This window comes from Caenorhabditis remanei, chromosome V, assembly GCF_010183535.1.
Source record: "Caenorhabditis remanei strain PX506 chromosome V, whole genome shotgun sequence".
Classification (NCBI taxonomy): Eukaryota; Metazoa; Nematoda; class Chromadorea; order Rhabditida; family Rhabditidae; genus Caenorhabditis; species Caenorhabditis remanei.
The window spans coordinates 13,232,966-13,248,528 of NC_071332.1; the positions used below are offsets into that span (position 1 = coordinate 13,232,966).

At 36.7% G+C, this 15,563-nt stretch overlaps 5 protein-coding genes across 5 annotated transcripts; 2 read left to right on the forward strand and 3 right to left on the reverse strand.

Annotated features, from left to right (window-relative positions):
* Positions 1-661: 661 nt before the first annotated feature.
* Positions 662-1,566, forward strand: GCK72_019589 (uncharacterized protein; the record flags this gene model as incomplete). Its single annotated transcript, XM_053733109.1, has 3 exons — positions 662-850; positions 899-1,179; positions 1,293-1,566. The coding sequence occupies 3 exons, from the start codon at positions 662-664 to the stop codon at positions 1,564-1,566; spliced, it is 744 nt and encodes a 247-aa protein (XP_053582022.1).
* A 193-nt stretch (positions 1,567-1,759) lies between these two features.
* GCK72_019590 (uncharacterized protein) lies at positions 1,760-4,011 on the reverse strand (the record flags this gene model as incomplete). Its single annotated transcript, XM_053733110.1, has 5 exons — positions 1,760-1,886; positions 1,955-2,174; positions 3,321-3,459; positions 3,618-3,869; positions 3,943-4,011. The coding sequence occupies 5 exons, from the start codon at positions 4,009-4,011 to the stop codon at positions 1,760-1,762; spliced, it is 807 nt and encodes a 268-aa protein (XP_053582023.1).
* Positions 4,012-5,435: 1,424 nt separating this feature from the next.
* GCK72_019591 (uncharacterized protein) lies at positions 5,436-6,083 on the forward strand (the record flags this gene model as incomplete). The annotated part of the gene is made up of 3 exons (XM_003115409.2): positions 5,436-5,504; positions 5,555-5,806; positions 5,889-6,083. The coding sequence occupies 3 exons, from the start codon at positions 5,436-5,438 to the stop codon at positions 6,081-6,083; spliced, it is 516 nt and encodes a 171-aa protein (XP_003115457.1).
* Positions 6,084-8,065: 1,982 nt separating this feature from the next.
* GCK72_019592 (uncharacterized protein) lies at positions 8,066-10,102 on the reverse strand (the record flags this gene model as incomplete). Its single annotated transcript, XM_003115277.2, has 5 exons — positions 8,066-8,290; positions 8,347-9,097; positions 9,174-9,265; positions 9,318-9,497; positions 9,557-10,102. The coding sequence occupies 5 exons, from the start codon at positions 10,100-10,102 to the stop codon at positions 8,066-8,068; spliced, it is 1,794 nt and encodes a 597-aa protein (XP_003115325.2).
* Positions 10,103-14,276: 4,174 nt separating this feature from the next.
* Positions 14,277-15,362, reverse strand: GCK72_019593 (uncharacterized protein; the record flags this gene model as incomplete). Its single annotated transcript, XM_053733111.1, has 3 exons — positions 14,277-14,316; positions 14,445-14,722; positions 14,844-15,362. 3 exons carry the CDS (start codon positions 15,360-15,362, stop codon positions 14,277-14,279), a joined length of 837 nt encoding a protein of 278 aa, XP_053582024.1.
* Positions 15,363-15,563: the final 201 nt, after the last annotated feature.

The following is a 15,563-nucleotide window of genomic DNA, read 5'->3' on the forward strand; positions in this document are numbered from 1 at the left end:
TGTATGTAAACTTTGAGAAGAATTATCTAGATCTTATCAATTTCTACGCAGAATTACCGGCTTTCGATATTTTTAATTCTTTAAGACTTCTCTGCAATTTCATTTCTTTGTGGGATGATCATGCCTTCAAATCAAAACTACAGATAATTCTTTGTTCCAAAAAAGAAAAACAAAAATACTTCATTTCTAGCCAAAGATTGGAAAAGCACAATGTACGGTCAAAGTGATAATAGTCAGGGCACATGCTCCCTTTCTCCAAATTGCTCATATTACAGTATTTAAGTTGGCTCCTAAGAAAGACCTAAGAACTTTTAAACGAAAGATCGAACTTCTTCGTATTCATTTAAATCCTCACTGTTATATACTTGAATTATTTGATTCTGAAAACCGATTCGTCGTCGACTTCGGGGATGAGCATTTAGTTGAACCAATGGATACTGTAACAAAAAATGAAACAGTTTAGTTAAAGGTATCGGATTTGTGATGTTTGAAATATCAAACGATATTTTTCTAAACGTTTCAAAATTTTATTTTCAGCTATAGAATTGAATACGACACAGCTCTTTTTTTATTTCAACCATTTCCGCTTTCTTTGTGTTTCGAAGTCTCCCATCTTCTTCTGTCTCTATATTCAAGCCCTTTTATCGATTGGATTGTTTACATGGATTGGGTAGAAATTAAAACTGTCCGTCAGTTTCTGGATACAATTCTGTCAGGAAGATGTGAAATGTTAACATTTTACGGTATCGAGATCAGTTGTGAGTTTTTGACAGAGTTGATGGATAAAATATCATTGGATAAGAGAATAATAATCGATGCTCATATTCCTTCGGATTTTAGACATCCTAATGTGAGTGTTTTATCGCGAATCTCTCTTAACACTGTTCGAGTTTTTCAGGCTCTCAAATTCTCTGGCTCACAATATAAAAACGGACGGTGGATTACATTGAATGACCTGAAATCGGTTAGAAACGTCCATTATGTATATTTAGCTAGCACTATTTTCAACTGTAATGATATCAACCAATTCCTTCACTATTGGACGAACTGTGATGAGAATATGTTTGAAAACATGGAATTGCAGTTGGATGATAGTGTGGAAATTGATGTGGATGTTCTGAAGAATGAGTTGATTACATTGCAAATTGTTGATGAAACTGTTGAAGCGTGTTTCTATATGTAAGTTGCAGTTTTCCCCGTTCCACATGCACTCGTAACGTTTCTAGTCATTAAATTTCATTCTAGGAGAATGTGCCGTATTCAAAAAAATTTTAATTGTTAATCTATTTCAGAAAAGTCAAGAACCATCACAATCGCCGTTTTGTTTTATGTCGCTTGAAAATCTGTAAAAACAAGAGAGCCAAATTCACAGTTCAAGAAGCGGATGATCAGCAAGCGAATAAATTCGAAATACTCGAATTACTTGAGAAGACGAAGAATCTGGAAGAGAAGAACGAAGGTTCGGAGATTTCGGAGGCGAGTAGAAGAAAGATTGCAATGGACATCGAGGAATTGATGTGTCTTATAATCAAGAAAAACAAAAACAGATACATTTTCGAATGTTGACACTCTTGTGGACCTATTCACAAAGAAAATGTGTACCATTCAATACATTTGTTTATGCTCACTTGTCCTCGTAGACTGGATCTCATGAGATCCCTCATTACTCATATTTATTTACATTTTTGTTTTTTACTCTCAAATCAAAACTACAAATCATTAATTGTTTCCAGTTCCAAAAAAGAAAAAGAAAAATACTTCATTTCAAGCCACTAATTGGAAAAGCACAATGTACGTTCATAGTGATATTAGCCAGGGCACATGCTCCCTTCCTCCATATCGCCCATTTTCCCTCTGAAGTTTTTTGAGCATTGTAAGTGAAGAATCTAAAAGAAATATGATTTCTTGACTTCGACAAGGCATGACCTCATTCTCCAACAAAAAGGGGACTAACCTATTACAGTATCTATAATCAGTTGGCTTTTTCGATATAACACTATCTCTTTCAGCTCCATCACATTCTATGTCACACGTCGAAATGGTTCCATTCTGTTCGGTTTGACAATGAGCGAGTTTGAAAGAATCTTTATCGCTCGTCCCAATCAATCCGTCTGGTCCGAATCCGGTTTTCGACAGATAACAATTCAATTGTTCACACTTAAGAGTACGTGGTTCTGAAAAATACCGTATTCCGAACCTCTCAGCAGAAGCCCAACCAAAAAACTACCCCATGAAAACAGCGAATTTGAAATCTTCAGAAGTATAAAAGAAAGGAATAAATAACATAAGCACTTCATAATAGAATGAATTCTTGTTTTCATTAAAATCTGCTTCAGATTCCAGGCCTAGATAAGTCCAGAACCCGGTCTGAATCTTCTGTATTTCCCGCCTTTCCTCCTTTCCAAATCGACTCGCATGTCTCCCCCCGTTCTTATAAACCTCTCGCCCTCTCTCTTCGTTGCAACCGGGTGGTAAAGTGGTAGTGAGCGGGGGTGGCGGTCCACGGGTTCCCCGCTCGACGTCCACGCAGCGATGATTGAAAATTTGTGCAGTGGCCGAGGCGTCTGTTCTTGAATCGTGCTCTGAATAAGGGCGTAACCCAACGTTTCACTTTCGCCAGAAGATGGATATTTGCGCAATGTCTGAGCTTTTTTGTAATTTTCGAACTGTTTTCGGGGCATCAAATGTTGGGCTTGATTATGAGTGAAAACTGAAGTCTTTACTATTAACAAACGGATGTATGTTTCCAGAATGTTTGCCTTCATGATGCCTGTCTTTTCCTTTTTTCAAAATATTTGTTAAATTCTCAAATTTACGTCTTCTGAATCAAACATCTGAATTTCAAGCCAAAATCGAAGAGAGGAAACGGGCTGCTCGCTTTTTTATATCATCGGATTCAGAAAAAAGATCATTCCAAGCGTGTTGACCGTTTCTAGTTTAATCAACGCCATAAAAAGTTGCTAGCGGTATTCTAAAGTGATGACGTGAAAGATTTGTTGATAGCATCCGATTCCGAAACAATAGAGGATTTCAAACGTGCCGTCCGATTTGGATTAACTACGATCCATTTGGAGCAGCATCTGGAAGGTGGTGTTGAAAAGGAGGTTTCGTCGCTGAAAGAGGTGGTGAACCGACTGGTTTATATGTATCTGTTACGAACTTTATATGGATAAAATAAATAAGAATTAAATTTCAATCGAAAAAGACTGAGATAACGTGGAGACGGCGAGAGTGCAAGTTATTCAAATGGTAAAGTGTATCTTCTTAAAGTTGTCCGCAATCAGCGATGACGCAGTCTTTTACCGGCTTTCCGGACTGACTTCCGTTGCCTTCGACTTGCTTGACAACTTCGAGTCCTTCCTTCACTTTTCCGAAGACGACGTGCTTTCCGTCGAGCCATTCGGTCTTGACGGTGCAAAGGAAGAATTGGGATCCATTGGTGTTTGGTCCAGCGTTGGCCTGAAAATCGGATGATAGAGAAAAAATTACTTATTTTGATACTGAAATTGTAAAAGTGTAGTTTTGATAGAAATTTGCTACATTTTAGAAAAATCGGTTATTGTTTTAAGTCAGATTAACAAAAAACATGCAGAAAACATGTTGAAATAATTCCATACCATGGAGAGGACTCCTGGTCCGGTGTGCTTCTCCTTGAAGTTCTCATCCTTGAACTTCTCTCCGTAGATTGACTCTCCTCCGGTTCCGTTTCCACGAGTGAAATCTCCTCCCTGGATCATGAAGTTTGGAATGATGCGATGGAATTTGGTCCCCTTGAAGTGGAGTGGCTTTCCGGACTGTCCCATTCCCTTCTCTCCGGTACAGAGGGCACGGAAATTCTCAGCGGTGACAGGGACGATGTCCGAGTAGAGCTGGAATATAGAACGTATACATTTCGAGATATATTCCGAATATTTCTTTCCAAAAGCTCAGTTTCATACTTACCTCCATGACAATACGTCCGGCAGCTTTTCCACCAATGGTGATGTCGAAAAAGACGTTGGGGCGGCTCATTTCTTCCGCAGGAACTGGGTAATTACTGCAAAATTCTGACATAAAAAAAGCGTGGATAAAAAAGTGAGGTGGATAAAAATCGGAATAATTCAGATAAAAAGCAGTCAATTATATTTAGCCGTATAAGCTTTCTACAGTTTTCTGTTTATTCTATTAATTTTCTAACTACTAGTACGAATTCAAGATAATTGTATAAAGAGACTAGCTTTGTATTGATTTTTCAGAATTTTCTTCTGTTGTCTGCGAGAAGTAATCAATTTTCGGTGCAAAATTAGCACCAATTGAATAAAAAATAATTTTTAAAAAGAAGTCTCGGGGAAAACGAAGAAATCCCGATAATTTGAACGAAAACGCGTCTTATTTGGCAAAATTTTGCCCGACGTCGTGACATGGGCGGGGCCAGCAATTGTGCTCCACTGAATCTTTCGAAAGGCGCGTGGTTTAATCTTGAGTTTTTAGCCTGGAAACGGATGTTTTATTGAGGTATTTCATCCCATTTTACCAGATAAAATGTAGCAGACGTAGTGCCAATAAGGTGAGCTTATTCTTCAATCAATGACACACCTCATTTCCTTATTTGTATTAATTTTCAATATGAACTGTTCGCGATAACCATACAGGTTTTCACTGAAAGATTCAAGAGTATAAATTTCTAATTTCTCTCAAAAACTAGTTTTTAGTAATATCACAGTAACAAAATTGTCAGTTTTCCCTTTTACACTTATCTCTTCTCAAAAATCATACAGTTCACTCGTTTCTATTTAAAAAAACCGCCCATTTCGTTGACTTTGGCTGACCAAACAGCGACCGATTACTTTTTCTGTTCTTATCATCATTTTCAAATTTCGATATCTTTTTTCAACACTATCATCACCAAAATCGGTATCAATTCACCCTTTTTCGCCTTTGTTTTTGTTTACCGTAGACGTTTTTGTCGTCAAATACTATACATGTCGTCAAGTTGGGGGTCGCGTACGCAAACACTGCTGCGGACTTGTTTACAATTTAGAATGTTCTCGAAGCGAACGGTTTATTTCTTTACTTTTGGCCTAAATTTTGTGACTTTTGTTTAGATTTATAGTGATTTTAGCTTTAAGAGATATTTTTAACCCGACAATAATTTATTAAACTGTCCCCACCGCAGTTTCCTCGGGAAAACTTGATGTATTCCGTAGATTTTTGGGAGAAAATAGTTGTTTTTTCAATAACCACTTCAGAAACTTATCAATGAATTCATCCGATCCAGATAGCAAATTTTTGATACTCGTAATATTCAAATACTTCAGCGCCCCGCGTACTTCACGGTAGAGCGCGCTTACCCACTAGACTAATTTTTCATTTACAAGCCACTCGTTTTCCGCATAGCGTGTCATCTGTGCTCATTTTTAAATATATTGCTTTTCAGTGATTACCCTACCTCAATCATGAGCCGTCCAAACGTCTTCTTCGACATCTCCATCGGTGGAAAAGCCGTCGGACGCATCGTCATGGAGGTAAGCAACCCTATCGTTCCTAATCTTTCGATTTTTGATGTTTAATTTAGCTCTACGCCGACATCGTCCCAAAGACCGCTGAGAACTTCCGTGCCCTGTGCACCGGAGAGAAGGGAGTCGGAAAGTCTGGAAAGCCACTCCACTTCAAGGGATCCAAGTTCCACCGCATCATCCCGGACTTCATGATCCAAGGAGGAGATTTCACTCGTGGAAACGGAACCGGAGGAGAGTCGATCTATGGAGAAAAGTTCCCAGATGAGAACTTCAAGGAGAAGCACACCGGACCAGGAGTCCTCTCCATGGTAAGAATATGAATAGGGACAGCTGTTTTTAGGCGTTTTTACAGTACTATTTTTCCTTTCACTCATTTCTTTTAACTTTCAGGCCAACGCCGGACCAAACACCAACGGATCCCAATTCTTCCTCTGCACCGTCAAAACTGCCTGGCTCGACGGAAAGCACGTCGTCTTCGGAAAAGTGTCCCAAGGAATGGATGTCGTCCAGAAGATCGAGACCTTCGGAACTGACTCCGGAAAACCAAAGGCCGATATCGTCATTGCTGATTGTGGACAGCTCTAAGATGTTCTCCGTGAGAACTCATCTTGTTTTTTCTTTCCTCACGATTTTATGTATTCCCCACTATTATAATTGCTTCACTTTTCCATTCTGAATCTTTTTTGATCTTCAATAAATTGCTCGGAAAGATATTAGTTCTGCTTTTCTCTATGGAAATGCTCACGAATGGTCGCGAGTAACTCGCGCTGTAAATTTTACTGATGTTTTTCAACATCAGTTAGAAGTAATCGTTTTAATAGATATGCGTCTCATCGTGTTGTATTTGCAGCTTCAATTCAATTTCAATCGGAATAAGTTGGCTTTGTGGACCATATTTCACAGCGTTTGGGCTTCTATAGGAAATCGGGTGAGATTTTGATGTCGTATCGTAAGAAAATTTTAGAAATAACTTCAAAAAGAAATTGATTTCATCTCGATTCTTAAATCCTTTTGTTGCTGAAGTTACTTATTAGACAGATGCAGGTGAAACAGAAAGCAAAAACACGTGACTTTGTTGCGTCCTCAACTCTCTGGTTACTTTATAGAAACATTCAGAAACATATGGCATTATGCTCCCCAACCTATCTCATTTCCTATCTGGACACTTCAGATTTCTATTCCAGATCTCTCCACATTCTAGGTAGTTTATCTATACCAATTCACATATTCGGGGCATACTGTATCATATTCAAGACTCCAAAATCAATGAATTCTGTTAAATTCACAATGTTGAATTTTCATTTGTGGGTCGCTTTAGTGGATATTGTATTCACTTTAATAGTATGCCCATTTCTCTTGTTTCCGTTATTTGCAGCTGGTGGATTTGGGGTTTTGGATAGATACGGAGTGAGCAGAACATTCCAGACATTTCTACAACTAGGGTCGATAGAAGGTATTCAGATAAAATTAACTACAAATAATGAGAAGTTTCAGTTATGTTCATCTCAATTATTCTCATCTTCGAAAATAGATATTTTGTGATTGCCGATGTCCACAAGTATTGGAAAGCAGCTCGGAAACCATGGATAGCCTTGAACTATTTGTGTGCTTTCTCTGTTGGAATTCCCATTTATCTAGCAATACCCAAAGACCAGGAGAAATCAAAATTAGTAGTTTTTGAGAAGCTGCCGTGCATCATACCAATCGTCACTCCAGATTCGTTATTCGTGATTGCAGATGATATATTATTCTACATGGTTCGCGGACTTATATTCAACTCGGCCATAATTGATCAGACTTTGTTTTTTTCGTGGCTTACGAAGAGATCACTGACAAAATATGGAACACGAATATCTCAAAAAACATTGAAACTACAAAAACAGTTTCTCTTAGCTATGAACATCCAATTATCGATTCCATTTCTGTCTTTGGTGATTCCGTTGGCATATGTATTTTTTGAGTATTACCTCAAGTTTTATTACCAGAAATACAACAACATAGCCTTTATTTTGTTTGCATCTCATGGATTATTGTCTACGATAGTCATGTTGATGGTCCATACTCCTTATCGGGAATTTATAAGTGAAAATATCAGAAACTTTGGATATCTGATGGGGCTGAAAATGTGTAGACGTGAGAGATTAACAAGTGTGATGCCTTCAATCGTATCGACACGCTCTAGAAATGATGTACTGATTGAATGAAATTTTTAATATGTTTTCAAATCAAACTATTTGGCTTTGACCTGGTATTCAACTTTCCAATATTGTTTCATAGATCATTTTAATCACCTGTTTCGAAATTCGGATCGGAAAACAATATAAAGTATTACCGCTCACGTTGAACAGGTGAAACGGAAGGTTTAATGGCAAGATTCCAATTTACAACCAGAAATTCACAAATTTCTCCGGTATATGCTTCTCAGAAACTGTATTCCAGTCAAGAATGTCAAAAAAAATGTTAACGAAACTTCATTATTGTTTGTTTTTGGAGAGTCAAACGAATTCTTACTTTCGATGAAGTGTTATAGAATATAATTATAGAATTTACACGACAGACTATCTATATTATCTTATGTAGTAAACAAGACAAAACTCAAGGAACATTCCATGCAATGAAACTTTCAAAAATTGCTGATACGGTTCCACTTCCATTTGGAAATACCAGACACGAGAATCATCGCCGATGATTCGATACGGTGGCCCAATTAATCCATGAAGAGTTTCGTAGTCAATCGTCGGGTTTTTGAAGCGAATCACGATGTTTTTGAAAGTGGTCGATAGTAGAAAATGCTGAAATTATCAAATCAGTATATATATATAAAGTTCTCCTTATACTGATAACTCACATCTTTGAGATATAACACATCTTCTGAACTAATCGTATCCACATCTATTCTCCATCTAATATTTGAAAAATGAGTGATATTCATTTCTTGAATTGAAGTTGATATTGGCTGTGAATGAACCTCCAGTTCCTTTGCATTCTTCCACTGTTCCAGCTGGCATATCTCGTCTAATACAAACGGTTTCAACGAGGATTCAGGATATTTAACCCTGCAAGTTCTATATATTGATCCCGGATCAATCAGATGAATGTCTTTCAAGCAATTCGGGTCAAGGTAAGGAAGGATTTGCATCACATTATCGTCCGTAACACATTCTAATTTCAACTTTTTCACTTTTAGAATATGATTTCTTCTCGATAAAATTTCTTTTAGTTTCCCACAGAATTGATTGGTAAGTCGATTCAGACGATCAAATTCTTTAATGTTTGGTTCCGTTTTTTCCCTTTTTCGAAGAATGTCCAAATATGAGAATATGAAATTCAACTCTTCTAAGCACGTATTTTGATTAGCCAAATTGACCTCGAAGTCATTCAAAACTTGATCTTGCGCTTTTTGACATAATACATCTCTGTCGTCAGAAGTTTCATGTTTCCCGTATTTCCATTTTCTTGAATTGCAAGATCCATCTTTAATATGTGCACATGGATGAATATCAATAGAGAAATCAACGGAATACTCTTTGATATTAGTTACGGGTTTAAGAAAATCCACGCAGTTTCTGATTCCACGAGATGTTTTACGGAGTCGTTGTCTGAAATTATAGAAATGAATGAAGTGGGATGAATGCCTATATTTGAATAATCATATGAGTCTACAGTAATACTTACATATCCCAAAACCCAAACGATTGAATGACTCGTTTCATAATCAATGGATTCTCTAGAACCTTTGCAGATACATCATTGCTGAGTGTCAACTTCTACAAGACAATCAGAATTCGACTTTTCAAGAAGAAATGCACACTAACTTACCGCTAAACCACCAGATTGTAATAGTCTATTCGATAGTCTGAATTTGATGAATTTCTCCGTTGAACCGGGAGTCTCGTGTTGCAGTGGAACATCAATCATTTCTCTCAAACTCGCATTATCATGGGCACAGTTTTGATAATAAACGAAGATCTCAGTGAAAGTTGATACATGTAGAAGACACTGGAAATGTAATCAATCAATAGATCTTGGTATAAAGTTTCCAATTATTCCGAACCAACCTTTTTCACAGATTCCAAGTGTTCTGATGAGATAGTGTGCAACTTGAAAGCCAGTTTCATCCGTTGTCCTTCATTCCATTCCACCAAAGCCAGAGCATCATCTATAGTGATATCGTCATCTCTATTTTCAAAACAAAATTCGACTTTCTTCAAAACCGATGGATCCAATAACTTCACGACTGACATTGCTTGACTCTTATCAACAGCATCAATTGATATTCGTTTGACTTGAAGAATATCATTTCTCGATTTGATTGACTCCTTCAGACAATTGAATATCTGGTTTATGACTGGATCCAACTTATTCTTTTTGTAGTTTTCTTCAAGTCCACTGTATTTGATTTTGAGAGAATAGACGGGACATGCTTGATTATTGATTATTTCTTCCACGTCTTCAATGAAGCTTTTCAAAAAATCATCTTGTGATCTGGATTTCCTTGATTTTTTATAATCGAAGCTCAATTTTCCATAGGGTTTATTGTAGTACAATTCACATTTCAGTGTTTTCTCACTATAAAATATTCCAATTGACGTTATTGGACGCATCAAATTCAATTTCATTCTTGGATAATTCTGGGACATGTTCTGCAAAGCAACCAGATTATAATAAGATTTTCAAAAATTAAACAAATGAACGGACAGAGAAAAACAAAGTAGCTGGATTATTCGGTCATTTCGAAACCGGAGGTTTTGCTGCCAAGCGTTCCACAGCCTCAATTTTTCCGTTTTTCTCAGTGGTAACTTGACTTTTTCAGATAATTAATTGCTTGAGAAGCCAAAAAATCATTATTTTTGTGGTTTTCATAAGGGGACCACAAGAAATTTTGTCCGTTGGCCAACAAACTTGTTCTTTTTAGAAGGCTGAAAACTGTTATTCTCATAGAACTGTTGTACAACAAAAGTGTATTTAACGTTTCAGAAAATGACAAGTACCCCTAAATACTTCTACGAGAATAACAGTTTTTTTGAAAAAAGGAAAAATTGAGGTTGTGGAACACTTGGCTGCGAAATGTCCGGTTGCGAAATGTCTTGGTGCGAATTGACTGGGTGCGGATTGTCCTGGAGCTGATTTTTCTACTCGTAGCCAAGAAAATTTTGCTACGAGTTAAATACGCGGTCGACATTCCTAGGAATTCCTAGAAAAGTGATCCGCAAAATTGCGTCGCAGTGTTCCCTCGAGTGTTTGCGGATTGCGTACCGTAATCGCATAAAAATTCAGATTTGAGACCGTACGAATCGGAAGAAACAAAATGAAAAAAGGAAAAGAAAAAGTGAGCGATTCCGAATGAGAAAGAAATGAAAATAAGAGTGAGGAAGAAACATTGTAAGCAAACAGAAAATGACCACAACGTTGGTGACACGAGGGACACGCCGTCTACGTCGATTCAGTGAAAATATTGAAGGTGAGAGTTGCCGAGATTGTTTCAGGTACGGAAATCATGAAGCAAAGGCTTAAAATAAAACCAAAGTAAGGAGTTTTCTGTACTCTTAATTGAAATGAGAGATCGAGATGTTGTGTCTTCAATCCCTGAAAGAAATCTAAATAAAACATTTTTAATTGATAATTAAGTTCTTGATAATTGGCAGATTCCATGATCAAAACTAGAGACAGCGAGGCGTGGTTTATCGGGAAAGGGAAGTTAGAAACTTGTTTAGCTAGAATAAACACTCAATCATCCCTTAAAATCGATACTTTCAGATTCCAACCATTCAGTCTTCAGAAATCAATCATTTATTCATAAAAGGCTGTTTCATTTAAATACGGTTCTTGTTATGAACAACTGAAGATACCACAACGATCGATTCATTTCTCATAGCCGACCGAAATCCAAAGAAATTAATGATTCCACGAAAAATGTTTACAATGAAAACACGATAAGGATTGTGAACAATAAGCATTGCAATTGTAGATACAAGTCCGTAACACGAAATATAAATAAATGCAATATTATTTGCTTTTTGTGAATAGAACCCTAATGCGTATTCCATTAGAAGAAAAATCAAAGAGGCCCCGATAACAAGTGCAGGTGTGTATATTTGAATGAGTAAAGATTTCAGGAACTTTTTCTGTAATCTTGCAGTTTTGTCCGATAACTGTGAACCCGTTTTTCGGAGTGAATATCTTAAACGTGTTGAGAATGCTCATCCTTGAGAAACAAAATAGAAGAGAAAGCAAATTGATGAGATAACTATTGTAATCAACTTCTCATTCAACACAAATAATTTAGATTCTCGGATTTCTGACGGCAGACACGGGAGAGTCTGAAATATCCAATATTATGAGAATAACTAAAAAGGACTTCGATAGTATCCAGTCAGAAACAACCAAGGATGGTTTCGATGGAAGTTTCGATATTCCACCAGATGCAAACCAATTAATGTGAAAGAAATCACCTCGAAAACACTCAATTTTGCCTTTTCCTGATCTACGGGAATATTTAGATAAATGGGTAAACTGAAAAATGGAATCAGCAAGTAGTTCAGAACGAGCCATGGAACTCTGATTTTTCTCCAAATTCGATTTCCATTTATCAGAATCATATATCGATTTTCCAGAATTTGATTAATAGAGAAACACATAGCTGAAAAAACATGATAAATATGATCATACAGACTGACGAGCATACTTTCGATTGTTATTACGATTAGACATGCCAGAATACCTGGGTTCAATCCGATTTCTTGGAAAATACCATGTACAGAAATGGTAAAAGTTGGGACAAGAACATATGGGGATACTAAGACACTAATCATCAAGTCAACCATAAAAGTCCAAAAATGAAAATGTAATAAGGGCATCTGAACAGAACTCATAAACTGAGGAGTCTTGAATAGAATACAGTATGCACCGAACAAATGGAAAGGAATAGAGATGGAAGATAGGATGTGAAGAGTTCTTGTGTAGAACTCTGGGGTGTCGAGATATGTGAACTGATCCGTTCCAGAGCAGTAAGGCATGATTCTGATTATGGGAAATACGAATGATCCATGGAAACAAGCGACAATATTTATCACTGAAAGACTTCACCTGTCAATGTAATTTCAGAAACAGAGAAAAGATGTTTTAAAAATATTACGGTGAGAAACTAGAATATTAAAAATCGTAATAGATCTTTGAACTTTGAAAAAGTAAAGTTGAGACATTTTCAGTGACAAAGAAGAGCTAATTATTTATTTTCAGTTGCCTCTCTTCTTTCTGCAATCAACTTTGTCGGGTACAGAAAACTTCGTGGCACTTTGAAGGCTCATTACTGTTTTCGAACTAATTTTGGGTCCAATCTCATTTTATAGCAACATATCAAACTTTACTTTACTTCAGAATGTCATTGAATGAAACAGGTGATAATTAGCTATTATTTGTTGAGTTTATCGACTCTGGACCTTTAGTCTACCTCGATTAGGTCGAATTTAATACTCACGAGAATGACTTCCATACTTTCCAGTCTCTGGAATCGATTTTTAGACTATAACCTGACGAATTACTGCCCTGATTCATATCACCATACTTATCTAGACTCTCCAGAATTCTATTTTTTGACATTACACGTTGTTGGATTTCTGGTTTTTCCCGTCTATATACTCGGAGCCTTTCTGATAATAGTTAAAACTCCGAAATCCATGAAATCCGTGAAGTGGACAGTTTTGAATTTTCATTTCTGGACTTGTTTTGTAGATATTTTATATAGTTTCTTGATATCTCCTTTCTTATTGGCTCCATTATTCGCCGGATTCACGATGGGTTTATTTGGAAGACTAGGAATGGGAGTTGAGCATCAAGTGGTTTTGATAATGGCTAGTACGGCTGGTGAGATCTTTTTTTTGACACTTTTAATTTTTTCCGGTTTTCAGCAATGTACGTCTCTATCATGTGTGTTTATGAGAATAGATTTTTCATTTTGGCACTACATAAAAAGTGTTGGAAAGTTGGCAGAATTCCATGGTATATTCTCAATTATTCTATGGCATTTGTACCGTTTCTAACACTTTATTTCCTGGTACCAGATCAAGAAAATGCAAGACAATGGATATTGGATGTGAGATTTAAAGGGGGACACTAGTAATAGATATGAACAAACGCTAAAATGCATCTGAATCATCACTTTCTTTTAATTTTTTTTCAGAAACTTCCTTGCCTTTCTTCTGAAATTCAATCCTATCCATTATTCGTTATTAACCAAAATGTCTTTCCAATGCTTATCATAGCAATGGCATTATGTACAATTATTTCCACCGAAGCTCTTATATTCTGTATTTTGGCCAAAAAAGCATTGAAACAATACGGTTCGCTGTCTCAGAATACCGTAAAACTGCAAAACAAGTTTTTGAGAGCCATGATTCTTCAATTATTAATCCCAACTGGGTTTCTGGTTATACCATTGAGTTGGCTGGTATGGTCGGCATTATTAAAACTATACAGTCCAATGGTCACTTGTTTCTCATTTATTTTGATTTCGACACACGGTTTTTTCTCAACTATTTTTATGATTTATGCCCAAATTCCATATCGAGAAGCTGCAATTGGATACGTGGTTTTTACTCTGAGATTTGTTGGAATTCGTCTGAAAACGAGAGAACGGAAGACTCCGGTGGTGGAACAGAGTTTATTTCATTTGAGAACATCTCATTTCTTATGAAAAATCAAGTTTTGAAATCATAAATTATTTGTTATATACACACTGCCAAGTTACTGTTTCTTGTAGCAATATTTGATGACACCCATCTAATCGACGACTTCTTCACACCTGTTCTTGAACAAATTGCTTCAAATATAAATTCTCGATACGGAGAATGAAATAATAGCATAAATAGAGTGGACATGAACCCATAAGATGAAAACGCAATGAATCCCAGGTTGTTCCATGTTTGTCTATAAAATTTAAGAACATACTCGATGCCAATGAAAGTTAATGGCGCTTGTAGGGTGAATACTGGAACAGCCATTTGTATATAAACCGCTCTAAGAAATTGTTTCTGAAGTTTCAGTGTCTTATTGGATAGTCGTGATGATTCCTTTTTCAGTGTCCAATGAGTGTATCCAGTGAATATAAGTGAGTGCATCAAGACAATGAGTTGCATGGCCATTCCAGAAAAGTACGTTACTAGAAAATCCTCGGCGATAATAAACAAAGCAGCTGAACGGATTTCAGGCAGAAGACATGGGAGTTTCTGAATAAAAAGACAATTTTTCTGTTTTCTAGTAGTGCAAAGTATTAAAAATGATAACACTCTACGATTTTTTCAAAGTTTGATATTCCACATACATCAAAGTCTCAGTTTTCAAACATACCTCATAAGCCACCTGTTTCGCTGATTTCTGATCCTCAGGAATGTTCAAATAAACCGGTAAAAACACCAAAACTGCGTAAATACCCATTCCGATAAGCCATGGAACTCTGAGACGTCTCCATGTTTTATTTGAATTTGTAATTATCACATATCGGTTTTCTAAGATTAGAACACCAGAGAAAAACAAGAAAACGGCAGCAGTCAAAGTTATGTACATTTGAATGGGTACACTGATTCCTAGTTGTTGAAGTATTCCTAGCGGGACGATTCCGAAGACTGGAAATATGAAATATGGACAGACTAGGATACTGAATACCAGGTCCACGATGAAAGTCCAAAAATGATAGTTCAACATGCTGGGTTTCACTGAACTCATAGATGAAGGAGTCTTGAACATGATACAGTAGGCTCCAAATAAATGCAATGGTATTGCGATAAATCCCAAAAAGTGCAAGGCAATATAGTAGAATTCTGGGGTGTCTAGATAAGATAATTGATCGGTTGGAGAGCAATAAGCCATGATTCTGATTTTGGGAAAAAAATGAATGATTACTGGAAACGGGCGACACGATTGATCACTGAAAGACTTCACCTGTCCATAACATTTCAGAAATCAAGAAAGGATACTTGAAAAAAAGAAACTAGAGTACTAGTCGTAGTCTTTAAAACTTTGAAATAAAGTAGAGTTGTTTCTCGAAATATTTCCCTTGCATTCGGAAAA